The 27,390-nt window shown below is 41.9% G+C and overlaps 1 protein-coding gene across 4 annotated transcripts in view; it reads right to left on the bottom strand.

Annotated features, from left to right (window-relative positions):
- Nucleotides 1–1,838: 1,838 nt before the first annotated feature.
- The window catches only part of LOC116620378 (E3 ubiquitin-protein ligase HUWE1), a 50,290-nt gene continuing 24,738 nt past the window's right edge, over nt 1,839–27,390 (bottom strand). For 2 of the 4 annotated variants that reach the window (XM_048731908.1, XM_032386191.2), the window contains 23 exons: nt 27,066–27,147; nt 26,662–26,777; nt 26,526–26,577; nt 26,242–26,434; nt 25,558–25,645; nt 24,331–25,130; nt 23,891–24,129; nt 22,823–23,378; nt 22,432–22,521; nt 17,761–17,949; nt 16,880–17,149; nt 16,170–16,427; nt 15,844–15,990; nt 12,801–13,592; nt 12,218–12,534; nt 9,481–11,761; nt 8,654–8,920; nt 6,917–7,288; nt 5,982–6,168; nt 5,297–5,762; nt 4,371–4,670; nt 2,863–3,053; nt 1,839–2,467 (listed from right to left, as the gene is read on the bottom strand). In XM_048731908.1, the coding sequence (XP_048587865.1) occupies nt 2,365–2,467; nt 2,863–3,053; nt 4,371–4,670; nt 5,297–5,762; nt 5,982–6,168; nt 6,917–7,288; nt 8,654–8,920; nt 9,481–11,761; nt 12,218–12,534; nt 12,801–13,592; nt 15,844–15,990; nt 16,170–16,427; nt 16,880–17,149; nt 17,761–17,949; nt 22,432–22,521; nt 22,823–23,378; nt 23,891–24,129; nt 24,331–25,130; nt 25,558–25,645; nt 26,242–26,434; nt 26,526–26,577; nt 26,662–26,777; nt 27,066–27,147 (8,356 nt within the window). In that variant the 3' untranslated portion in view covers nt 1,839–2,364. The remainder of the gene's footprint in view (nt 2,468–2,862; nt 3,054–4,370; nt 4,671–5,296; nt 5,763–5,981; nt 6,169–6,916; nt 7,289–8,653; nt 8,921–9,480; nt 11,762–12,217; nt 12,535–12,800; nt 13,593–15,843; nt 15,991–16,169; nt 16,428–16,879; nt 17,150–17,760; nt 17,950–22,431; nt 22,522–22,822; nt 23,379–23,890; nt 24,130–24,330; nt 25,131–25,557; nt 25,646–26,241; nt 26,435–26,525; nt 26,578–26,661; nt 26,778–27,065; nt 27,148–27,390) is intronic. The other 2 variants (XM_032386193.2, XM_032386194.2) reach the window with 2 other exon arrangements.

The following is a 27,390-nucleotide window of genomic DNA, read 5'->3' on the forward strand; positions in this document are numbered from 1 at the left end:
TTAAAAAAGTTGCTCGCCCTCTAGTCGTTTGTTCTAGATAAATGCTCAAAACAAGTTTGTTTGTTTATTTTCATTTCAAGAAATTCATTAAATACTTTTAAAATCGTTAAAATATGTTTAACGAAAAATATAAATAATTCAATAATTTAATTAATCAATCCCTTTTATATCAACAATAAAAAAGATACGTATTTTCTAGTAAAATTTCTAACGAGTCAAAGTTCACTTGGATAGGCATCATATTATTGAATAAAGTATATACATCATATATAATATACTCCATGATGCTTTAGGCAGTGATAAAGTTCACAGCCTATACCGATCGATCACGTCTCTTTCTCCGCTACAAAATGCTATTTTGGAAACTGTATCACACGGCCGTAAAGCATGTTGCATTTGACGAGGTCGGTGAACCGCTCTTTCGTTGCCTTTTTTCTTCCTTCGTTCACGCAGATTTTGCGTTTTTTTAGAGTTCGATACGCTTGTAGGTTTAATGAGAGATGAGGGGGTTAGGGTAAAAGTGATAGGAAGTACGATGATAGGAACGAATTGAAAAACTATTTTTTTAAATATGGATGTATTTGGAGCAACGCCCGTGGATCAAAGATAAAAAGGTGCCAAATAAAATAATTGAAATTGAATAAGGGATGCTCGAAGGGGAATTTGAAAAATACCCCTAAAAAATACCTGCACGACCAAAAATTGCTACCCTTAAAATACCTCAGAAGCCCTAAAAAATACCATTTTTAAGAGAATAGCCTCTTTTTTTTCTCAGATACCCCCTTAAAAAACCTGAGGCCTGATTTAGACCACTAAAAAATACGAGCATCCCTATCAGGTAGCCATGGGAAGTAAAAAATATAACAAGTATAAACTAGCCGCTGTCCAGATTCAGCGGGCACACGTAAAACGAGTGAGGACTGCACAGGAATATTTGGGAGCCGTTTTAATGAAATCTGCTTTGATAGTTTTTTTATGAAATAACGAACATTTTGATGGATCGATTTTATACCAATTTGTTGCTCAAAAGTTGCCCAGGAAGGCAGAAGTTGCCCAGGAAGGCAGAAGTTGCCCAAGGTTGCTGGTCCTACGAAAAGTTGCTCAAAAGGTACCGAGCACAATCTACATATGCCTAGTATGGGCGTGGCCGTGCCCACCAATATTTCCATGTTTCTATATCGTGCCCCACCCCCTCCCCAAAAATATATATTTTAGGCTTCCTACAGCTCTGTGGAAATAGGTCTGGGTTAGCGCCGGAATATCATTGATAAATACTATTGCTTTACAGCTTACCTCAACAGTATTTCCCGTTGGGTTACTTATTGCGGGAGCCATAATAAAACGAAAAGTATTATCAAATAAGGTGTGATTATATGTTTAATGTTAGTTATCCCCGACTCAAGTAAATAGTCGCTTTTTATGACTGGGCACTGTTTCTCGAGGCCATGGAAATGGACGTGGAGGATCAGAATAAAGGTATATTTATTTGTGAGCTAAGTTGTGTCTGCTAATCTTTTTGTCTTGTGTGGTACTTTCGGAGTTTAGTTGAGGGCCGATTCTGCTGCTCCTTGTTCGATGTCTAAGGACCCGATCGAACCCGAGCTATTCATATTGGGTGGAAGGGTGGTTGTGTCTTCTTGCTGGGATGCATAAGACCATTTGGCTTGTGGGTGCTTCTCATGGCCGGTACCGGCCAGTTGAGGGCTCAACGGGTCAATACCGCAACAAAAACAAGCAGCTCGCCTGTCTTATGTCAGAGATGGAACATTTTCCTTCAAATAAGGTATTGCTGATATGGCGTGTGATATATTTCACGAATCATGAATCACGAATCTAACTTGGCGTTGGTTTAACTTTATTTCAAATAATCTTGTGCACGATTTACGCTAATTACACCCTCAAGCTCAACTATTACCTTCTACTTTCTTTGCGTACTGGAGTATCAAAATGGTAGCAGCACTAGGTTGATAAGCAATTCACAGCCTGGCAAATAAATTGAACGCTTGGCCCATTACAAGACGGCACAATTATAATGAGGAGAAACACCCTATTGACTTTGCTTCCTGTCATGAGGCTAGCAGTGTTGATAAAGCAGCTAATCAAGCCGATGAATAGCAACGGAATTCTAACAGTTACACACCCATACAATAATGATACGAGATGGGCATCAAGGCAGCAGGGAGTGCACCACCAACTGTCTCATTCTACCCGGTTTTCAAATTTAGGTCCTAAATCGCCAGTTCTTTTCGTAATATTGTATCAAGACAGGGCCAATACTTTAGGGAATCATCGCAAGATCCATTTGGGAGTGGGACGGGCCCATGGCATGAGTAGCTGGTCCAGTGTAGAGGTGTTGTCAGAACACTAGGCAAGTCCAAAGCCTTCCGGGCACTCGTCGCACGCTTTTTTCAGCATCGTACGGAGCTTATCGTACGTTTCGTACGCGGGGAGGTCAAGCTGGTTAAAACTGAAAAGACACAAGCATACTACACGTAAGGCAACGAGAAATCGAGGCGACACAAGCATAATATACTTTAGACGAGCAGCTCAGACTGACTAAATCAGAAGGCGCAATCAAGCGTAGTACATACTGGACAATGCAAGACGTTATCAAAAAGGGGTAACGTGTCACATGCGGGCAAGTTCTACTGGTACATCATGTTATCGCGGTATATACCAGGTGTTCTGGTACATCATGTTATCGCGGTACTTACCAGGTGTTCTAGTACATCATGTTATCGCTGTACTTACCAGGTGTTCTTGTACATCATGTTATCGCTGTACTTACCAGGTGTTCTTGTACATCATGTTATCGCTGTACTTACCAGGTGTTCTGGTACACCATGTTATCGCGGTACTTACCACGTGTGTGCCGAGGGAAGCCTGTCTGTGTTGCGGTCATCCCTGTGGATTTGGAATTTCTGGAAGCCGTTCATCCCTTCAAGAGCAGCGAAGCCTTGTAGCGGAACCTTTGACGTGCCCGTGACAAACTGAAGGAATTTGGCTCGTGCGGCCTGGTCAAAGGAGCGCAACGCGCGCCAGAACCACTGGATCTAAACGACAAACGGGAAAACATGTTAAACGCGCACCAGAACCACTCTATCTTAACGACAAACCGAGTTCTCGTTGTACTTGTGGTACTGTATGTGTGTGCTATAAGGGTACGTACTTGTAGCGAGTTCTCGTTGTACTTGTGGTACTGTATGTGTTCTATATGGGTACGTACTTGTAGCGAGTTCTCGTTGTACTTGTGGTACTGTATGTGTTCTATATGGGTACGTACTTGTAGCGAGTTCTCGTTGTACTTGTGGTACTGTATGTGTGCTATATTGGTACGTACTTGTAGCGAGTTCTCGTTGTACTTGTGGTACTGTATGTGTGCTATAAGGGTACGTACTTGTAGCGAGTTCTCGTTGTACTTGTGGTACTGTATGTGTGCTATATTGGTACGTACTTGTAGCGAGTTCTCGTTGTACTTGTGGTACTGTATGTGTGCTATAAGGGTACGTACTTGTAGCGAGTTCTCGTTGTACTTGTGGTACTGTATGTGTGTGCTATAAGGGTACGTACTTGTAGCGAGTTCTCGTTGTACTTGTGGTACTGTATGTGTGTGCTATAAGGGTACGTACTTGTAGCGAGTTCTCGTTGTACTTGTGGTACTGTATGTGTGCTATATTGGTACGTACTTGTAGCGAGTTCTCGTTGTACTTGTGCTTCTGTATGTGTGCTATATTGGTACGTACTTGTAGCGAGTTCTCGTTGTACTGGTGGTACTGTATGTGTTCTATATGGGTACGTACTTGTAGCGAGTTCTCGTTGTACTTGTGGTACTGTATGTGTGCTATATTGGTACGTACTTGTAGCGAGTTCTCGTTGTACTGGTGGTACTGTATGTGTTCTATATGGGTACGTACTTGTAGCGAGTTCTCGTTGTACTTGTGGTACTGTATGTGTGCTATATTGGTACGTACTTGTAGCGAGTTCTCGTTGTACTTGTGGTACTGTATGTGTGCTATATTGGTACGTACTTGTAGCGAGTTCTCGTTGTACTTGTGGTACTGTATGTGTGCTATATTGGTACGTACTTGTAGCGAGTTCTCGTTGTACTTGTGGTACTGTATGTGTTCTATATGGGTACGTACTTGTAGCGAGTTCTCGTTGTACTTGTGGTACTGTATGTGTGCTATATTGGTACGTACTTGTAGCGAGTTCTCGTTGTTCTGGTGGTACTGTATGTGTTCTATATGGGTACGTACTTGTAGCGAGTTCTCGTTGTACTTGTGGTACTGTATGTGTGCTATATTGGTACGTACTTGTAGCGAGTTCTCGTTGTACTTGTGGTACTGTATGTGTGCTATATTGGTACGTACTTGTAGCGAGTTCTCGTTGTACTTGTGATACTCTGTGTGTGATTTGAGGTCGTCCAGGTCGATGTTCGGCAGTCCCGAAATGAGCAGTTCTAGCTCCTGCTCGTTGAAGATGGAGATCAGTCTCTTAGGGATGATCTCGTAGAAGCCCTCGAGGAACGAGTCGATCTGTTTGCGAATAGCTCCGGTCATCTTCATCTGGCACACCAGCTTCACGTACTCGCGCTTGTTCTCCTCCGTCACAGGGATGTTGCGACCGTTGGGGATAAGGTCCCGAATCTCGGAGAGGCCGAATTCGCGGACCTGGTGAGCATAACGAGATTACATAAGGCCAAGAATTCCAAGCACTAAGCGAGCAATGGTGAACAAAATGTAAAGTGCAACCTTTTGCAAAGTGTCACCTTATTTCAGCTTTTGTCTTGGAGTTTGGGGGAGGTACCTAAGATATCGCTAAATCGATAAACGAACCCTTAGAATCCTGGCCACGGCCTGACAGTGTTAAGGGTGTGTTTAACAAATAGTATATTTAAACTTGTTGAAAATAAACCTCTTTCACATAACTTCATTTTTTCTTTTTAAAAAAGGTCTTGCTTAGAGACTTTAATTGTTAGTTATTGCTTATAATTGGTTATCAAAGATTATTTAAAACAAAACGGGCTGAAAGTTCCATGCTGACTTTGATAATGCAAGTAAATCTATATTCAAATTGAACATGAATGTTGTCAGACATCCAGATAGTTAATAACGGAAATATAAGTCAATTTCTGGAATTTTGATCTTACATCTGTTACTAAGTAATGAAGACTGATGGTTTCGGTCGAAACGTCACATTTCCATGTAAGATCAAAACTTCAGAAATAGACTTAAATTTCCTTTATTAACTATATTCAAATTGTTATTCTTTTTTTTAGGACGAAGTCGAAACTCACCTCGGTGCTAAAGGTGAGGTCCATGCCAAGCTCGCTAATGTCGTGCTCCAGCAAGTACTGCAGGCCCTGGTAGAAGCTGTAGTCAAACGACTCGAGGTCCGTGAAGTGCACGGGTTTGCCCAGGATGTGCTTGTAGAAGGAGCGCGTGAAGTAACACTCGAGCAGCTTGTTATCATAGACCGCCTTCGCCACGACGCGCCCCACGAACTTGAAGTAACTCAGATGGTTGGAGTTGCAATGGGAGCTGGCATTGGGCTGGTACGTGACGCGGTCTCCAGGGGACGTGGTGAAAAGGGCGTAGTTAGGGTTGAACATCTCACGAGACATGATGATGAACCATTCGCGTAACAGTCCCCCCGCGTCCTGCCCTTCCTCGCCCTCGAACACGATGTACAGGCGCGCCTTCCATTCCTCGGCAGAGCGGCGGTGAAGCTCGCGGTAGGAGTCCTCGAACACGTGGTCACGCCTGTTAGGAGAACACATTTTAGGCGATATGTAACTATAAACAGCCCCGGGCATTGTATTATCTTTTAAAAGCTTGGACAGCATTCAAATCGAAGTAAAATAAAAAGAACGGACACAAAATTAAACGTCACATAACACAAATCGAATACGTCCACGATATATTTTTAACCGATTCAATAAGACTACACTTACAACAAAAAGCTAAAAAAATTAATTTTACCTAATAGGTATAGTGAGATCTTCGCGGCGAATGCCTTCATCTGATTGCTCCAGCTCTTGGCGGAAAAACCGTCTCTTGACGTCAAAGTCGAGGACGCGCGTGTGGTCCACAAGCACCGCGAAAGGTCCGTTAGACAGATGCACCGTGGACTGGCGCAGGATCTGGTTTAACACTGTGCGGTGTGTCTCTGTGGATAGGGAAACACTCGGAGGTCAAGGGGTGAACAAAGCACTGCACTACCATGGACAGGGCACGAGGAAGGTCTAAAGAGAAGACGCTAGATACAGCGTATTTGGTGAACGAGAAACGTGGGCGCTTGCTGTGGCGGTTTGCATAAAGTATCTTTTTAGAGAAAGGGGCATTCTTCTATAGATTATAATCCTGCAAGATGGCCAACATTCCCAGGAAAAAAATAACAATTATAGATCGTAAACAACTTACTATTTTCTTACCATTGCCGGGTAACATCACGTTATTCACATGATACACACATAACTAAAACCCACCTGATGTCTAGTTGTCAGACTGAGAGACTCATAAAAGGGAAATCTCCATGTCTGTGGAGTATATATGTGTACGCTAACCCTAACGTTACCTGCGAACTCGAGGAACTTCTGCGTATCTGTGGGGTGTACGCGAACCCTAACGTTACCTGCGAACTGGAGGAACTTCTGCGTATCTGTGGAGTGTACGCTAACCCTAACGTTACCTGCGAACTCGAGGAACTTCTGCGTATCTGTGGGGTGTACGCTAACTTTAACGTTACCTGCGAACTGGAGGAACTTCTGCGTATCTGTGGGGTGTACGCTAACCATAACGTTACCTGCGAACTAGAGGAACTTCTGCGTATCTGGAGTGTACGCTAACCCTAACGTTACCTGCAAACTCGAGGAACTTCTGCGTATCTGTGGAATGTACGCTAACCCGAACGTTACCTGCGAACTTGAGGAACTTCTGTGTATCTGTGGGTAGGTCTGACATGATGGAGGTAGTCGAGGTCTGCCTGTTTGGGCTCATCATCCCGGGGGAGAGAGGGCCCGGGGAGGCAGGGAACAGGTCAGAGCTGGTGGACAGGCGCAATGACGCCCTTTGCTGGTCCTGCTGTGCCGTGCTGGCGGTGGCAGCTGCTTGCTCCTGTCTCTCGGACCCGTGCACCAGGAAGAATGCCTCTACAGCAGGCTGAAGTAACAAGACAGCGTGACTATCCGAAGTCTTGGCGAGCTCTGTCAGACTCTCGCCTAGGATGTCCCACAGGTCGTCTAGGGCGAGCTGTTCGCTCAGCACCGGGAGTACTGCCACAGGTTGTGCTAGTAACAGATCAATGGAATGATATACTATCATTACAATCAGGTTCTGCTAGTAACAGATCAATGGAATGCTATAATATCATTACAAACAGGTTCTGCTAGTAACAGATCAATGGAATGATATAATATCATTACAATCAGGTTCTGCTAGTAACAGATCAATGGAATGATATAATATCATTACAATCAGGTTCTGCTAGTAACAGATCAATGGAATGATATACTATCATTACAAACAGGTTGTGCTAGTAACAGATCAATGGAATGATATAATATCATTACAATCAGGTTCTGCTAGTAACAGATCAATGGAATGATATACTATCATTACAATCAGGTTCTGCTAGTAACAGATCAATGGAATGATATAATATCATTACAATCAGGTTCTGCTAGTAACAGATCAATGGAATGATATAATATCATTACAATCAGGTTCTGCTAGTAACAGATCAATGGAATGATATAATATCATTACAATCAGGTTCTGCTAGTAACAGATCAATGGAATGATATAATATCATTACAATCAGGTTCTGCTAGTAACAGATCAATGGAATAATATAATATCATTACAATCAGGTTCTGCTAGTAACAGATCAATGGAATGATATAATATCATTACAATCAGGTTCTGCTAGTAACAGATCAATGGAATGATATAATATCATTACAATCAGGTTCAGCTAGTAACAGATCAATGGAATGATATAATATCATTACAATCAGGTTCAGCTAGTAACAGATCAATGGAATGATATAATATCATTACAATCAGGTTCTGCTAGTAACAGATCAATGGAATGATATAATATCATTACAAACAGGTTCTGCTAGTAACAGATCAATGGAATGATATAATATCATTACAAACAGGTTCTGCTAGTAACAGATCAATGGAATGATATAATATCATTACAATCAGGTTCAGCTAGTAAAAGATCAATGGAATGATATAATATCATTACAAACAGGTTGTGCTAGTAACAGATCAATGGAATGATATAATATCATTACAATCAGGTTCTGCTAGTAACAGATCAATGGAATGAGAAGATGTGTTGAGCTCGGTATACTATTATTACAATCTTCAACACCAAATCTTTTTAAAATACACGAATTGAAAAAAGGCAGTTGTACAACCGAGGGGAACCACGGGCATCAATATGTTATCATTACGATTAAAATTAGAACCCAGAAAGCAACTTTAAGTCTTAGAACTGCCATATGATATTTGATAGTCGATGTTTGCAAAACATTTCAAGATATGCGTGTATGAATAAATTATGATTTGCAAGCTTCTCGTCGATCATCTACGATAACATCACAATCACACGAGAAACTCGCAAGTACATAAAATCATACCTTGCGGTTCGGACTCTTTGCTCTCTTGCTCTTTGTTCTCCTCCGCAGCACGGGTCACACCAGCCTCCACTGTTTCCCTAGCGGCCGCAAGAGCCTGGGGCGGGGCAGCACGTTCCACGTCACGGTCGTCATGGTCACGATCTCCATGGTCACGGTCGTGGCGATGACCTCGCATTAATGAGAACACTTCAAAAATAGCTTCCGCCTCTGCCTCTAATGCTGCAACAACAGCACCAAGACCACGAGAACCCTCAATGTGAGGAATTGCTGAAATTACAAATGATAGCCCGACCCACGCCCTGTTAGCTAGCTACTGTGCTACCCACACAACCCACCTGCACATGTGGTGCAAACAAGACATGTCTTGTGAACCAACCCGAGGTATTGTGAAGTGCTCCAAACCAAAGACATTATATTGCTGAACCAATAACGAGCAGGAAGACACAATTACTACGTTAGATTCAGTGACCCTCCGATATCTAGGGAGCTAGTTAAGGACAACAGCAGCGGAGATGGCGATGGTCAAAAACAATGAAAAATTCAAAACCGTTACGTTATGTCTGACATTTCATTCGCCAGATGACGACGTGTAAACTTTCATGATTTTTTGAAGATGTGAATGGTTTATGTTTTGCACTGTAACTCAAACTATCAGAGTTCCCTAATGTATATTTTAATAGATCTGTATTTCGGCCGCATCGTTCTAGCCGTTTCCCATTATAAAGCGGAATGTGTCTCATTCAAATGATGTCATTTATACAGCCTGACGGCAGGCATGCAAAAATGTCACCAAAACATTGTAAATACGTTAGTGGGTATGTACTCACCTCTCTGGGTTCTCTGTAGACGTGCACGAGTGTCCCGCGCACTCTGGGGCTTGCCAGCCTTCTTGGCTGCCTCCCTCAACTGCAGGATCACCTTAAGCACTCTTAATAACAGAGCCTGGCTGGACTTCTTACACGTCAGTAGTGGCATGGAAGGGAGGTGCAGCTCGTATACGACAGGCCTGGCACCTGCCTGTCTCCTACCCCCTGGGTGTGCAGGCGCACCGTCCTGAACACCAAACAGGCTGTGTGCTGGGCGGTGGTGTCTGCGTGGGGGTTCAGGGAGCACAATGGTAGGTTTCTTGCCCTTGTCGCTCTCTAGGGTTTTTGGGGTGCTAGTTTTGTTCTGTTCTATAAGTTCTAGAAGTAGCACAGAAATAACTCGGCGTAGGGTCTCTCCAAGACGCTGTGCACCTTCTAACAGATGAGCAAGCACTGTGTTGCGAGTGGAGGTGCTAAGGCGAGAGATTTGCAAGAGCAGAGTGGTGGCGTCTTCTAGTCCATCCTCAGAGCACGATCCTCCCGTTAGCACAGTCACAGCTAATTGCAGATGGTTGTCAGAAACTATCGTCTGCACCTTTTCTTTTTCAGTCGCGTCCTTTTCTGCACTACTGGCCACTGTTTGAGTGCTGAGTAAAGAACCTGATTGGGTAGCATGTGCTTGAGAAGGCTCTTCTATGATTGCCACATCAACAACCATCGGTTCGCCATGAGGAGGCTGTGAGCCCACCTCGTCTCCTGATCCGCTATCGATGGATTCCACCTCGTGGCCGCCAGGTTCAGAGCTGCGCTCTACTGCTAGTGAAGATGCCACAGAATCGGTCTCAGAAATCGGGATGGTGAGCACGGATGTCAGCACACCCTGCTCCTGAGATGATGGTGGCTCCACCACAAGAGGTACAGCGGGAGGAGCTGGCTCTGGTACAACCACTTGTGGGGCGGCACTGCCCTCTGACCCTGCTAAAGGTGCAGTAGACCCATCTGTAGGTGCTGTTTTCTTGGCCGCTGGTGCTTCCGGCAGTGAGGATGCAACGACGGACAAAAGGCGTAACAGTCTATCAGTGAGTTGCACATTAGATTTGATCACAGGGTGCGCCAGTAAAGTTAGAAGCTCCCCAATAGGTGTGGATGAAAAGTCAGACGGCCTCTTTTCATCAAATGTTGATGATGGAAGTGAGACTGCTGTTGATTTTCCCTTTCGGCCTGTGCCGACTGAATCCAGCTTTAATAATATACTCCAAAAGTCTGACTTACTACCATTCGCTTTACTAGTTTTCTCTTTGCTATATTTTGAGTCCGCTTCCTCCTTGGCTGCTGATGTTGATGGAATAAAGCTGCTAGAGAAAGTCTTTGCAAGGAACAACAAGGAGTCAAGCGCATGGCGGCACACAAACGCTGAGGCATGGGGATGCACAGTTATCATAGCACTTTGCTCCAAACCAACTTTGCCTTGTCTTTGAATACTAAATACATTGGTCCGAGTACCTAACGATGAGTCCAGACGTACTTTCAACCATGACGGAATGTGAGCCTTTTTTATATCTGTACTACTTTCTCCCTTTCCACTTAAATATTCCTCAAGTCGACATGTACCATCGCCGCGTGACAAATAATCTTGTGCTGTGTTACCTGTTGTCATAGCCGAGCTGGACTCACCTTGCGTGGCTGCGGGTAGAGCCCGGGCATTATCAATCCGTATACTATCGGTCCTTTTTAGCACGAGGATCAAAGTGTTGATAAGCCAGCGACGAGTGTCCTCATGGTAACACAAATTACGAAACACCTTCTGCAGTCGCCCGATGTTGAGTCTTGGTTCATCAATAAAGAGTAGCACCACAAGGCAAGCAAGTGCTTCGTGGTCAAGCAACTGCTTGCCGCCATATTTCTGATTGGCTTTGAGCATAGCCGGACTGTTGCTGAATCCTCTAGAGTTCGTCCCTGATGGGAAAAGCCTTGTGAAGTGAAGTCCTCCACCTCCTGAACGCCTGGACAGACCAGAGTGTCGCAGGAGTGCAGATATGGCAGAGGCAGTATCTCCTCCAAACGCAAACCTGTCCTGAATCATCCTCTGTCTTCTTACTTCTGTCTCCCGCCGCAAGGTCTGTGCCTCGCTTGCTAGCTCTGTAGGAAGGACATTAAGTTGAGAGTCATCAATGTCAGCAAGAATGGACTGGCGCAGAGAGGGCGGTAAGTTGCGTAGGAAAGCTCCTGGGTCGACAGGAGTGTCAGGTTGGGATTGCTGAGCACGGCGGCGCTCTTCTTCAAGCCGCTGTTGCTGTAGAACCTGGAAAAGATTAAATGATGTTATAAAAACGAATCCTATCCTTTAACTATATACTGAACACCATGTAAAAACTAACGCCAGAAAATTCGTTTGTAACAAGGCACGTAGCTGAGAAGGAAAATGTATTTTTGGACGGGCTAAAACACCATCTACACCTCTGCAAACAATACATTGTAATTTAAAGAAAACATCAATGTTGAGAATTTTGGTGTAATCAAAATGTTTCTGAGAAAGTTTATAAAATTACCCGCATACTAGGCTTGTCATACAGAACGGATTAGAATCGTGGCAAACAATAGCTAGTCCTGTTTAAGCAAGTTCTTTGATGTTGAATCTGATGAGCTTTGCTGCTTGTTTCTCCGTATTGTATTCAATAGACAATTTGACTTAACTACCGTAATCACAAAATTGTGGTAAGTAAAACTTTTGTGACTATGCTTGGGGTATAATGCGTACCTCCTCCTGTACATCAGGTGGGAGTGCCGCCAAGAACTCCGGACTGACATTGAGCGGGTCTTGGGATACTACACCTCCATCAGCACTTGTAGCTGCACTCCCTGAAGAAGGTGGTGGCCGCAGGCCTAGCTGCTCAGATAACACCTCCCGCCTCAACGCTTCAGGCAGTGCTTCTAGGAATGAGGGGTCTACTCCCTCAGGGATAGGAATGCCATCGATGGTCAAGCTGTTGTTCTCGCCGCTCGATCCTGGTTGAGGTTCAGTGGAGGTGGAGCTTGATGGTTGGACATCCTGGTCGATAGCTGTTGCTGGTTGTTCTGTTTAAAACAATATAGTCATCGACCAAGAATGGGATTGGGCCCATGAGCCCTTCTCTTATTGAGCTAGAATCTAAGAATTCCTTAAATAAATCTAAAAAGATAGAAGTGATCAGATTGGGGAACTAATAGGCTGCTTGTGACACAAATTTTAAAAACTACTTGAACAGAAACATATATTATTCCCCATACTCGACAAGCATAGAAAAACATTTGTCAGAGAAAATCGTTGGTTTATCCATTCAAAGGGGTAATATAAATAATACCTTGTCTATCAGTATTCTCCTGGTCGCCATGCTCACTTGTAGTCATACTTTGCTGTGGTGAGGTGGACATCTCTGACGATCCTTGAGACACCTCGCTACCAAGTGTCATAGGAGAGCCTAATGAAGCTGCTGATGTTCCCTCTGCACCAGCGGGTTCAAAACTGGAAGAGCTGGTGTTAGAAATGGCCTGTGCGACAGCCGAGGACACAATGTTCTGTGCCACCTCTGCTGTAGAGGCCTGGGTGTCGTCACCTCGTGGAGTTGAAGTCTGGAGAGCAGACTCTGCTACATCAGGAGTGGCAGCTTCTGTGGAGCTTAAAGCAGCAGTAGATGGCAAAGAAGAATTCATGTTCTCTCGAGAGTCAGTTGGGGTTCTCTCTTGAGCCTGAGATGAGCTTGATGCCGCTTGGTCAACTTGCATGTCTTCAGCTGGTTGCTGGCTGCTGCCAGCTTTGGAAGCCTCGGCTTTCTTTTCGTCTTCTTCTTTCTTTGATGCAGCTGCCTTGGCTTCAGCTGCTTTCTTCTTCTTCTGTTCTTCTTTCTTCTCCTTATCAATCTCTTCTGAGAGGTGTTTCTCGAACACAGGGAAGAGTTCAGGTTTTAGTGCTGCTACGCAGTAATGAACGCTGTCTGGATCCAAGATTTGGCTTTCCTCTGTCCATCGGCTGAGGGCAGATGGGATGGATGAGGTATTCTCCATGTAGCCATCAAGGAACATACCGTCCTCTCCAGCGGCCTGACGAGCCATCACTCGAGCCTCACTTGCTAACAGGAGACGAGATTCATGACCTCCTAGAAACATGAAAACACATCAAAATATGACAATAATATTTAAGGCGCTGGCTAATAGGGGACTTGCGCTAAGAGATCATGTGACTTTTTGGGTGCCAAACGCACGTGCGCTCAGGCTTTTAATAGCAAAATAGCAACAACAAAAAGCAAATTATTTTGCACTAACGAATAAAGTCTTATTTTTTTTTAGAAAGGCTTTATATATTTATTTTAACATTTTATTTTTTCGTCGTACTTTGACAAGATGGGCGCAGTCAATTCTGTGTTCATTTTTGTTTGAATTTGCCACTCCTATGTTTCTATCGCGCCGGCAAGAAACAAGACAAAGGCCTGATACAAGTACTGTTCAAATCGCATGTTCTCATGCCGGATTCCGGCATGGCTTCTGATTGGTAACAAAACAAAGGGTACTCGAATGGGACGCGCTGATTGGTTCAGCGATATATAGTACCCTAGCCTGTCGACTGCTCATTCTCAGAGTAATGGCGGACTCCAAAAGTGCTTTGACCTTGCGTTAGCAGAGTCAGAGAAATCGTTCTCTATAACATTAAAAAAAACTATTTTCCTCTCTTCATTTTCTTCGGAAAAATTCCGCCTGATACTCAGGTTAGATGTTCAAATGTTTTATGTTTTGCCAAAGTCGGTCATTGCATGTGTTTATTTCTCATTGGTATCGTTTTTTGAAGCGAAGATCTACTAGTTCTATCGAAGGCGTTGGATGTCATAGAAGCTGCTTAATACTACAGACATCATTTGTAGTATTTATCAATTTTTTAGACAGACCAGGCGCCGAATATTCGAGAAATTTGTCTGTGAGAGCACGAAGAATGCTTGGGATTGTTTGCGGCACTTCCCGCGATTTGTTGATTGAGTGAGCTTATAAAATAATGGCATTTGTGTTCAAGCAGCGGTTTGTCTATTCAGACGAAAAAGCCTGTAGTAAATTGGTGATGTGAATATTTCTTAGTAATTTAGTGATGTGTGGATCTGCAGTCATATACTTAAATCGTAAATCTCCTGAGGCGTTTCAAATCATTTAGAATAAAGTTACCCTCACCGGGGCTCGTCGTTACTAAAATTATTACCCTTGCATATAGCACCAATGTAGTTTTGTTTTTTATAAATGCTGTTTCTAATTTGATTTGGGCATTTGATTGTGCCACCACGTAGTCTCCTTAGCAGCCCCCAGCAGTCGGAGTCTCACAACACTCCGCGCCCGCAGGGGCTGCTCAGATTCGAACTACATTCCTTTCCCACTTTTAGCCAATCAAATTTTGGGTACCATATTTCGAGAACCGTTCGTGCCATGGCAAGCAAACCAATCACGATCCGCGTATTATCATTCAAAGAAGAAGCGTGAGAACCGACACTTGTTTGTTTAGTGCTAGTAATCCCTGTGAGATGCGGGAACATTCGAAACACAAGACAAAACTGTTGCACTTGTTGATTAGGGAGTCTTGTTGGGTCCAGCATCCTAAATCATTCTCGAAGTCGTCATGGGAGAAAGAAGCGCAAGTATTACATGGACATATTTTGTCCCTCCTTATTATCTCTTTACAACAATTAAAACAATGGTTGTCGATGTTTTGGATCTCCTTTGGGGTAATATTCATTGCTATCCATTATTTGGGAACTCTGGCGCTCATCTGTTTTGAATTTTTCGAATTCTCAGCTGAAATTTTCTCAGCTGAGTATGATTTCGCGCTAAAACAAAATGACAGTTCAATGGTATTTTTTTATTTGCTCAACTGTACAATGGAGAGACATTTTGTTTGATTAGCCATTTGACATCATCTTGATGTACAGACAATGGGAAAGGAATGTAGTTCGAATCTGAGCAGCCCCTACGGGCGGGGAGCGCTTTGTGACTCTGACCGCTGGGGGCTGCGAAGGAGACTAGCCACCACGTGAGTCATTGTAAAATTGACAGCTGATGTATTTTGACATAGTGGCTGAAAAGGGGCGGCAGGCGTAGCGTCTAGTATTTGTGTCAGGCGTACTTTTATTTTTCCTCTCATGGGTATCATATGTATGGGCAAGTACTGTACGCGTTATGAGTAAAAACAAAATACATTCTTGATAAATTTTATCCTGAATAGTTAGTCCAAATAGTTTTCAAACGCAACAATTTTTGCCATTCATAACAATGCACCACCCGCTAAGACACACAAGTTTTCCAAGTACAAGGACTGCAACCTTGAATGTATACGAAATAACAAGTCTGGGGAAGACTTGCAAAAGAATGAATTACCAGAGTTAAGCTGCAGCACTTCAGCAGCACCATGGTGACGGCCTATTGGAAGATTCCTCTGCAGCTGGTCCCCCATCAAGTCACTGGAGTCATCGTCTTGAACTGTGGATAGAAGCAGTTCACCAGCTATTCGTGTGGAACCCCCGTCTAGACAACAAAATGTGAAATGACTATTACACCCCATGAGAGAAGCTCAAACTCGAGCATGTCTCTTCGCAAATGGGAAAAGGTTTTTGCGCTACAAATTGCGATTCAAGGTTAAAGAAGAAATTTTCAGAGTAAACTGTGAATACTGCAATTTAAAAATGATACAAATCTACACTTACCGTCGCGGATTTGCAAAAATACATTGTCATCTTCGTAGACAGCAAAGGCATCATCTTGCATCATGTCAGCAGTCTCCTCCTCCATTAGACTTCCACCGTCCTCATCATCGTCATCGTCATCTTCATCATCATCATCATCATCATCTGCCTCCTCGTCCATAACCACCACATCACCCTGGCTCTCGTCCATGTGTGGGCGGTGACGAGCATCGTCATCATCATCATCCTCATCATCATCATGACCACCATCAACTTCATCTAGAATTTCACACGAGACACACGAGAGCAGTAGTCAAGTTATCATTTACACTAGCTGTGGCTTAAGAGTTAACTAGTTTCTTTTTAGTGCAATCAGCCCTATTTACCGCGCAAAAAACCTCACCCTTTCTCTTTTTAACATTCCATTTTACTGTAGTTTGTTGTTACAGACTAAAGCTTTCTTCGTTTGCATAAGTATTATTGTAGTGTGTGCTAGTTCATACAAGCAAGTTCTTTATGTGTTTCAAAGTGTGTTAATCCAAATTAATCGTCGCATAAATTTCCTTGGCATTAAAATGCAAAAGGTAGTGGACTGAAACCCCCTGAATCACTGTATAAATCAATCCATCCTACAATAATTACGGCTCAGTTCTATTTCTAAACAATCAAATGATGCAGGGAAGGTTGAATTTTTTTAAATGATGAAAATTTCGAACTTTCAGGTTCCATACCCTGGTGTTGATTGTCGTCCTGTTCATCAGGATGTCCACCATCAGCTTCAAACGTAATGACCATCGTCTCTTCATTATCCGAGTCACTATGATGATTGCCCTCAGCGTCCCCCTCAGACCCTTCGTCATCATCGCCATCATCCTCACTGTCACTGGATGATGACTCATCGTCGTCATTACCCTCAATAATATAGTGAGTCTCCTCCACTAGGTCTCCATCCAAGTGGTGGCGAGATACCACCTCTTCCGCAACCACGTCACCCTCTGCACCTAAGGTAGAAACTCAAGTAAATTGAAGGCGGCCCGTGCTATTTGAAAGGACTGTTATAAAAAAAAATCATTCATCATCAAAATGCTTTTATACGATATTCCCTTGGGATGTTCTTGTTATCTTGTTTTTTTAAATTGTTCAAAAGATCAGCCAAACAGAATATTCTCATATTTCCTAGGCCTGATTCCTAAATATTTAAAAAGGGTCTCACATTTTGTTTGTTTTTGTACTAAAGTCGCTTTTTGCTTACATACTTAATTAATCTCAGATTAATCTCAATTTTTCTGCTATCGATTTGGATAAAACCTTGTTTTACAATAAACTCAAAATTTATTTTATTTCTTCCATAATATTAGTATTTGAAAGAATTAGTAGATTGAGCAAACAATGATCGTTATGGAGCGCTTTGAAGATGGATTTCTTTTCTGTGCATGGAAAACAGTCCTTTTGAATAGACGTGGTTCACCTTAATTGGCAAAAACAACAACGGCAACAACAACAACAACAATGAGAACCATAAAAATAACAGATTTAAAAACTGACAAGCCCTCATGGTGGGATTTTAAATATTTCTCATCTTTATACACACTAAATACACACGTGTAAGTACCGTTTGGTCTTTGCTCGTTTCTCTGCAGGATCTCATCCATGACGTCTTCCAGGGCTTCCTCCAGGGCTGCATCATCCTCTTCCTCAACCGGCACAATAGCATGTCCAGTCACGCCCAGGTCCCACGTCAGGTTCTCTGTTACCTCCCGACCCTCGCCTGAATCCTGGGTGTCCTCATGGTGCGCATCCTCTGGATAACACCCAAAAAAAAAGAAAAGATTTATAAATTATATATCGAACAATGAAGACTGGTCAGAAAATTGTTAATATGACTTTTGGACCGCCGTTTTTTAAGCACTAACTAAACAATCTCAATTTCCCTCACAGTGTAAATTTAAGCATGAACATTGCCTACCACATTTTATAGCGGAGCCAAGCGCGGCCACAGGCCGCGCGTGTAGCCCCATAGGCATAGAAATATGGTATAGTTATGCGACTTGGTTTTTGTGGTCATCGCGCGGGTACCCTGTGGTGTCACTCGCCAGCCAGTCAGCCGCGCAACTCGGCAGGGCCCACACGGCCCCGTAATGGCAATTAAATACAAGCACGGAGCAAGGGAAAAAGTTATTGTCGATTATGTGGTGATTATTTATTTTGCCTCAAATTTTGTGACTTAAGGATAAAGTCAACCAAAGGAGATCTACTAACATTCATTCACGCCAAGATTTATTTGGTTTTAGCTAGCAAATTTAAGCAAGTAACAGTTCACATTAAAAAGCGAACACAACCACAAAAAAAGCGACAAAAAAATGCAAGGTGAGTTTCGGACGATGATTTGTATTCTCTATTGAGGATATGACAGTTATTGGGCTTTTTCTTGTCCTTTTTGTTTGCTTTGAGGGCAGATTGACTGTGTTGAGATAGTTCATAAAGGCTAACCAATATCGTGTTGCATTTGTCAAATCCTGCTAAAGAAGACCGTTCTTGTATTTATATCCTGTGCTCTTGGTCCTAAAAAGATACATATCCTTCGAAGATATAGCAACTTTTTCAACTCACAAGAGAAATTTTCCTTACCGAGGATAAAAAAAAATCAACCCCTATAGTCAATATGTATTGTTGTTATTGTCTGCATCTTGCATCTCCTGTGTTTATTTTGTTTTAAATAGTAGTGGAAAATTAGTTAGATTATAAATGGCCTGATGAAAAGATTGTTTTGAAAGAAATAATAAATAATTGTTTTCACCCTTTTATGAACCAGGAATTACCTGAGGGCCAAGATGATGCTAAAGACTGGAAGACATGAGAATTAAAACCATGTCTTGAAGAGAACAGTAGGGAGTTCTTATTCACTAGTCAATTGATACCCCCACACCCATGGTCCCAGGAAAGGGTGGGGTATTAGGCTTTAATAAAAGCCTCTTTCCAAGTTAAGAGTAAAAAACAGTCAATACCACCACCCCTCTTGACATATTCTGGTTAAAAAGTGGTCTAAAACCCCACATTTACCCCTGACTTCTTTGGGACCATAAGGGAGGGGGCACAAATGACTAGTTCATTACAATGTGATTCAGCAGTACACACTCAATAGGTTTTTTTTAGAACAAGACACTTATATAATATAAAACTAAAAACAACCTTTTGCTTTTTAAATAATAAATCTGTAAAGAAAACAGTTTTCTATCAACTTAAAGATAATGAGAATGAGGGGATGATAATGAGGGGATGATAATGAGGGAATATTTTAGGAAAGTACTGAATAAAATTTTCATATACTTATTATTGTTATATTTTCTTTTCAAACATTTAAAGAAGAGTCACATTTCTTCCTTTTACTTCTCCTACTTCTCCAATTTTTATGCAATTGATGCTCTTTGCTATTTCCCCTCTACACCAAAAATAAATTAATGAACAAATTTGATTTTTGAATTAGAAATTTTCATTTAGTACTTTCACTTATATCCTCTTTTTAGGATTTCCTTTCCAAGTCAGTCTATTTCCCATAACATTTATTTTAGAGGTTCAGATTTATTTTATTGGAATGGTTGGATCCAGGGTTTCTAAAAACACCAAAATATAATGCATTACTGGATGTATATTTGTAGATATTAATTCCCATGAGGATGGGAAATCACCACTTAAAATGGTACATGAAAACTTCAGTATTGCATCTCATCTAAACCTGTGTCTGACACTATATAATATCTTTGAAATCCTGTTTCATCCATTACTTGTTCTTCGCACCGACAAAGCTTGTCAGAATGTAGCTTTACAAATATACATTAATGGAACTTTTATAAGGGGAAGGGTTTTTTAGGGCAAGATAATTAAACTATATAACACTAGCAACAACCATGTTCTTTTCACATAGCTTGGATAGCATAGGCTTGGCCTCTTTAGAGGCCTGTGATGGTGAAAGGGTTAAGATAATGGGAAAGGGGAAATGTCAATAAATGCTCAATCAAATTGTTTTCATTACTCTTATATTTTTTTCACCAAACCTTTCAAGTTGAGTCGATTTCCTTTATTTCTCCTCTCCCGTCAACAATTTTTTAGTCAATTGATATTCTTAGCTGTTTCCTCTCTACCCCAAACATAGATCAATGAAAGGGTTTGGTTTGAAATTAGAAGTTAGCATTTTAGCACTGTCAGTGATGTCTTAGATGTATTTTTTATGATTTGCTTCCAAAATCAATCTGTTTTTCTCTCCATTGCATTCATTTTGGAGTAGCCCACCAACAACAAGGCCACTATATGGTAAAGGGTGGGTGCACCAATATGTAATGCATGAAAGGAGATACATTTGTGGATTTTAATTCCCAGACATTTTTCTGAATATTCAGTCCAATAAAGGAGAGAATCACCACTAAATTGATACATTTGATTTACAGTATGGCAGTTAAACAGTCTAAATATATCATTTGGAATCTTTGGAATGCTGTTACATCCATGACATATTCTGCACAAGGGCAAAGCTTGTCGGAGTATCGTTTTGATTAAAAAATATTCATAATGGAACTTCTATGGTGGGGAAATAAAAATTTACCATTAGACTCTTGACAACTTTGACAGCCATATTTACACCAGGAATTGTGTTTGTTAACTTTGATGTACTGCATAATTTAAAATATTGAATTAAGGCCTGGATCCATTTGGTTGGTACAATAAATAAATCTCAGTAAAGAGCAGGATCCTAGATCCCCCAAAAATAATTCGATCAGTCAATACAAAAGGCGTTCAATGCTGGCTCCACTTTTAGGCAGTGCCTAAATCTATATATTAGCAGTTTCCTAGTTGTGCTACAAAGCTCTAGACAGCTTAGTTTGAAGCAGGCTAAAGAGCATATCAAGGCTTACTATGCATTCTTTCCAAAAAATTGCTGCTTAGAAACGCTGCTTAGAAGCAACTAAAACCTTTTGCTATAATTATAACTAATTTCCTGGTAATAAGAAAGGAATATCTTGGAATAGGATGCAATTTTTTTCAATGTGTTACTGTACAAACAGTAACGGTTGACGGCTTAATACAGGTTTCGCTATTTTCGCCCCTAAATTAGCGTAAATCGGGCTGTAATTATACGTAAGAACTTTTTATTATAACAAACAACAGTAACAATCGTGTTAGCCCTAAGACGGGGCCTGGTGCATTCAAATTTGATCCAGAAATGTTTGAAACCGCCTAGTCAGTTTGTTTTTGCCTATATGGCTCTTGTGGCTTTGCCCAATTCTATGAGCATGAGCTACTTTCGCTGGCGTTATGTAATGTAAATGAGTGCGTTAAGGTGATGTTACATGCGTCGTTTCGGCCGATATCCGTCATTAAGCGTTTAAGCATTAAGCGAGATTTTTGAAGTCGAATCAAAAACTCGCAGTGCGTTGCCGTACCCAACAAATCTGACCCAGTTGCATTCATTCAGGGATACCATGAATACATGACTGAGTGGGAACCAGCACTAGAAGATGTTTACAAACTTATGCGGGAACCAACTAAAATAAAGGATCCGAATGCTGTTGCAATCGTAAGAGAAAAAGCAGACAAAACAGTAATGGATGGAGACGGTCACCCGAATACTCTAGTTGACGATTACGAAGTTATCAGGCATTTCCCAAACTGATGTCAACGTGGGTTACCAAATATCTCAAGAGACCTACGAACTGTGAGAAAGTCGTAGTCAAAGGGAAGTGGGTGAACAGAGGTGGTGGCTATGGACTCGAGATTCCTTGTGAATACATATTTGAAGGTGACAGTTTTTCTTCTAGCTGGCTAAAGCGGAAATTGGTAATCGAGGAATTTGATGCGACTGATACGCACAAGACCACACAAGTCTCACAAGACAATTAGCCATAGTAATTAGATTAGACAGTTAAAAATATGACGAAATATGACGTGCACTATCTGTTGTCATGCTGACAAATGTTGATGATGACCGTTTAATAGAGGTGAAAAACAATGAAATCAACCAATTGGGACCCTCCTTTGGTGACCGCGTCCGCTTAATAGAGGTGATCGCTCAATAGAGGTCAAATTTACAGTAAACATAAGGGGGGAAAATCGGGACTTTGGTAAATGACCGTTGAATAGAGGGTGACCGCTCAATAGAGGGCCGCTTAATAGCGGTTCGACTGTAAATATGTGTGGTATGTTAATTGTCTTAACGTTTTTTTGGTTGCTTAGGGTTTTTTGGTCGCGCTGTATTTGTTTTCATTTATGAAAAATAGCAGTAGCAGATTACCCTGGATCACAGATTGTAAGTCTGCTTGCCCCGACTCTTGGCTTGACTGCTGTTGTTGCTCCTGTTGCTGGTCACCTTCACCTGACGTTCCTGCATCAAATAAACAAGCATTAAAGCAAACACACGCATCAAAAATACTCTACACACAAACCGTCTGAGTCAGCTGCTTTAAATAGACAAGCATCACAGCAAAGACAAAAATCTATACTACCTTATACACAAACCTTCTGAATCAGCTGCACCAAATAGACAAGCATCAGAGCAAAGACAAAAATCTATACTACTCTACACACAAACCGTCCGAATCAGCTGCATAAAATAGACAAGTAGCAACTTTTGTTGTTTACGCAATTAAAGCTAGCTTTGTATTCAAGACTTTTCCTTGTTTTACCTTCTGGCTGGGTTTGTGATGATCCATCTGTGGCATCCACATCTCTAGTCCCCACCCCAGTACTCTGCGTGGCTGGTTTAGTCTGCGTGCCGCTAGATGTACTCTGAGACTGAGTAACAATGCTTGAGAGCTTCTCCAAGGGTTTAAGCAGGGCATTGAGCGTGGTAACCAGGTAGGGGCTTGCGAGATCTAGACTGTGAGGCACACGTGCAAGATCGGTTATAAGTCCACGCTTGGTTAGCAGTCGCATGGTGGTGTTGGGTGGCTGGACCACTGCCTGCTGAGGTGTTCGTGCTCCTGAGTCTATCATGGTCTGGATGAGGCTGAAGAGAGCCTGCAAGCGTACATGCTTGCCTGGTTTTTCAGGTAAGGCTAGTGCACGGGTCAGAGATGCCTTGAGTTCAGTCACCAAGATTTGCTGAGCTTCAGGGGCTTGGTTGCACATTGCAATGACTGCCAAGAGTAGTCGTGCAAAGGCAGGAGTGTCTGAATTGTTGCCATCTTGGTTGGAGGATAAAAGATGATCGAAGATGTAGGCGAGAACAGGGCCTTCGTACTAAAAACAAAAAAGTGATTATCAGGGCGAACACTAGCAGAAAGAAAATGCAGTTTGCATTGACAGCAAGTGTAGTCTCATTCCGTCCTAATGTCATCAAGGAATAATTAAGACAAAACATTGATAATCACAGACTACGCAATCTCAATCTCAGATGTCCCACACCTGTACAAACACTCACCTCTCAGCTAATCACATTTGCCACCCACATTTGAAGGTATATTTGATCAATAATTTCTAGTTGAGTGAATTTCCCAAAAGAGTTTACAATTGAAATGTTGGGCTTTACAGTGCGATATGTTTCACATTCAGTGGTCCGATCTGATAAACTGCAAGATTCAACCAGTATGGCAAAGAAATGCTTCAAAAAATCCCTCCTACTTATGGAGTGAACATTGATTCTTGCATGCTACAGTATCTGGTATAACACTTTGGATCGCTCTATTAACTTTGATTCTTAAACTTTCAAGATTTTTCAAAACCTAGAATCAAGGAAGCTGAGCAATATACACCTGTTTGTCGCCAGGAAGCGATGGTGGTGAGTAGGTGTACTCTGTTATCAGCTGGGCCACTCCGCCATATGTCTTCACCAGTTCAGCCAGGATCCGCAAGATAGCGGACTTGGTCAGTAGAGGTTTAGTAGCGGCTTCTTTATCCTTCTTTTCTTTCTTCTCTTTCTCTGTTGCCTCTTGAGGAGTCTTGTCCTTTGGTTTGTCTGATGCACCTTCATGAGCCTCATCCTGTTGGGAATCTGACAAGGCAAATATTACAGAAATGATATTAGTCATCGTAATTACACCGGTCAAACAAACAAGCCAACTTGTAGTGTCAGGGAGGGTGCCATATGATCTCATCCTCCGCTGACAATCACTTTAATAAGGGGTTCTAAACAATATTCATCCAACAAAGGTCATCTAACAAAACAATACTATGTAAATGCTGGGATCCTTACCCATAGCCATTTCTTCATTATCCACAGTAGTGTCTTCCCCAGTTATCTGCCGTCCGTATGATGGGTGACCAGGCGACAGAGTCTGCATAGTATTAGTGCTGAACCTATCAATCATATCACCTAGTTGCCCAAGGGCGCGGCCCAGTTCACCCAGCATCTGGCTGTCAGAGCGACGGACACACAGGCCCCCTGGAAAGCCACCAAGTCTTGTAGCAGCATCAGGGGCACACAGAGCATTGAGAAGGTCACAGACAACCTCCCGCACAGCCTCACACAGCACCGGCAGCTTGACAGGCTTGGGCAAGGTGACCACCTTAACCAGGTGAGGGTGATTGGAGGGGAGGTAGACATCACTGCCTTCTACCAGAGCTCGCCGCAGCTGTGGGGTGATGGCGTACCGCAGCACCTTCTTGGCAGCCTCTTTGAAGAGTTCTGGGTCCCTTGTGGCAGCAGGTCCAAGGACTCGTAACACATAGTTGATCTCTTTTGCGCCGACAGAGTTAGGGCTGACTCCAGTAGAGGAGCTGCTCACCCCATTCACAGCAACAGAACGGATGACCTTGTCTACAGTGTGCTGAAAGTTAACAGTGTCTTCAAGGACGTGGTGGAGCAGAAGGGTAGTAATGGAGAGGAAGCCAGGGAAGGAGGATTTCTGGGTCAAACCCATGATTGCCTTTGGACCGCCCAGGTTCACAAATTGAGTTGCATACTTGTGCTCTTGAGTTATGCGCAGGCATAGCCGAAGGGCAGCATGAAGGGCATTGTTGTTGACAGGGACTCTGACAAGCATTGTGCAGCACCTACATAGTACCAAGTACATAACATTAAGATGACAGCCCAAGAAGGTGTGCACCTACTGCATACCATGGTATTTTTGTAGCCATGGGTAACAATATTTCCAAAACAGACTATAGATTTCCAAAAAAAGGTAGGAACCATTTTATAGGTAGAGCACTTGCTAATTTTTCATGACTTTTCCCTGATAATTTCTTTGCTATTCTATGGCAGTTGATTTATCAGTAGTTTGAGAACCCTTGATGACCCTTGATGACCATGGGCATGGATTTCTGTGTTAAATAGTATACTGTACAAGATCTGTTGGTTCATGTAATATATCATTGAACAGATTCGACGCTCTTTTAACAAAATATTCTGCCCTTTACTGATTACAAGAAGAAAAACTCGTTTTGACACTTTCTGTGACCACTTATGCAGACATTCCCTTACCTTATGATGGTTGTCTTCTGTACGTCATCCATACTCTCAACTGTGCGATCATCTACTTCCTTCCCCTCTTCCTTAGATGTACCTGCAACTACAGATTCTCATAGTAAGAAAAACGTCACAGAGTGGCATAAAAACAATAGTGCCCTGTCTTGCTGTAGTCTCATTCCGTCCTAGTGTGTCATCTGTTTCATCAGAGTAAAAACGAATATAATCATCAACTAACAGCAATCAACCAGTCTGCTAACAATCCATAAACAAGTGGAAGGTGTCAAGTAATCTTCGAATTATAGTGAATCATGAAAATCTTCTAATAAAGTAATTACCAACGGTAGATTTAATCTGGCTATAAAGAGACAGAGTAGCACAGTGCTTTTTGTGCTTCTGAGATAAGAAAAAAAAATTTTGAGACAGAAATACATTTCTGTCAGACAGCAATTTGGTACTTCGACATATGTCTGCCAATAAAGACCAGTGATATAGTATAACCACCACACAAACAATCAATAAATCGTTTATTTATTCACTCAAATTACATAATGCAACTTTGAAATGTCTATCTTTCAGTATAAAAGGTGTAATTAAAATTGTTCTAAAGGAATTACATATACATATTTGATAATATACAAGTCACATAATTGTGACTTGTTATATACTTGTGTATATAACAATGAGTGTTTATATTACCTGGTTTCCCATTACTGGTTGCTGTGTCAGCATTTGCTTTCTGAGTACCCTGCTGGGCTGTAGCGACATCAGATGATTTCTGGGCAGATGATGAATTGCTGGGTTTATCATTACCAATAAACTTGTTGCTAAGTGAAGATTCATAAACTGTTTCAAGCATCACAGGTCGCCTACTACCAGAGTCTTCATTGATCTATGTGTGATAAGTGCAACATACAGTTAGATGTGTGATAAGTGCAAGACCAAGGTGCCATTGCAACTTTGCATCAGGATTAAACAATTACCTGAACCATAGTAGAAAAGTTTACACTGTAATGCCGCCTGCCAGCCAAAAATCTGTTGAAAACAAAACTTGTTAGTGTAATCTACTCGACGACCCTGAACATTTTGATTAATATCCATGTCCTAGTGGTTACTCACCGGGTTTTTGTCTCCCCTTTACGATAAGCTGCATCAATAGCTTCGTTATTGGTGGGACTATAGGCGTACCAGCGCCCACTACGGTCATCAAACCACCGCCACACATGGGTAGTGCACTGGAATATGATTAATACCAAGTGGATAATCTTGGTGTATTGATCATGCATTTAATGTACAACTAATATCACTACAGCGAAAATCAGATTGTCTGCTTATTTGATCAATATATATATATATATATATATATATATATATATATATATATATATATATATATATTATATAACATCAAAAACCTTGTTTATCTGCTTATTTGACCAACATATATATATTACATAACATCAAAAACCTTGTCTATCTGCTTATTTGATCAAAATATATAGATATTATATAACACCAAAAACCTTGTCGTGCAGTTTCTTGCGCTTGGAGGATAATGCAGTCTTCTCATAAAGATCCAGCAAGAGCAGAAGTGGACAAAGCCACCTAGGCAAACAGTGTGTTACATTTCTGTCAAACTGATACTAATGTAGGGCAGTAAAGTGGATAGGGAAATCAGGTGTTAAAATAATGTGTATAAGTCGTTTTTAATGTAACTTTGAAGAATGTGAGTGAAGAATGTGCCAAGAGATTATTTTGATAACTGAAATTGTGGGATTAGTTGTGAAACTGTGATTCTCAATTTTTGTTAATTCCCTTCATGCACTGTTAAGTTGGCATGCATAGGGC

Source organism: Nematostella vectensis, chromosome 1 (genome assembly GCF_932526225.1).
Source record: "Nematostella vectensis chromosome 1, jaNemVect1.1, whole genome shotgun sequence".
Lineage (NCBI taxonomy): Eukaryota > Metazoa > Cnidaria > Anthozoa > Actiniaria > Edwardsiidae > Nematostella > Nematostella vectensis.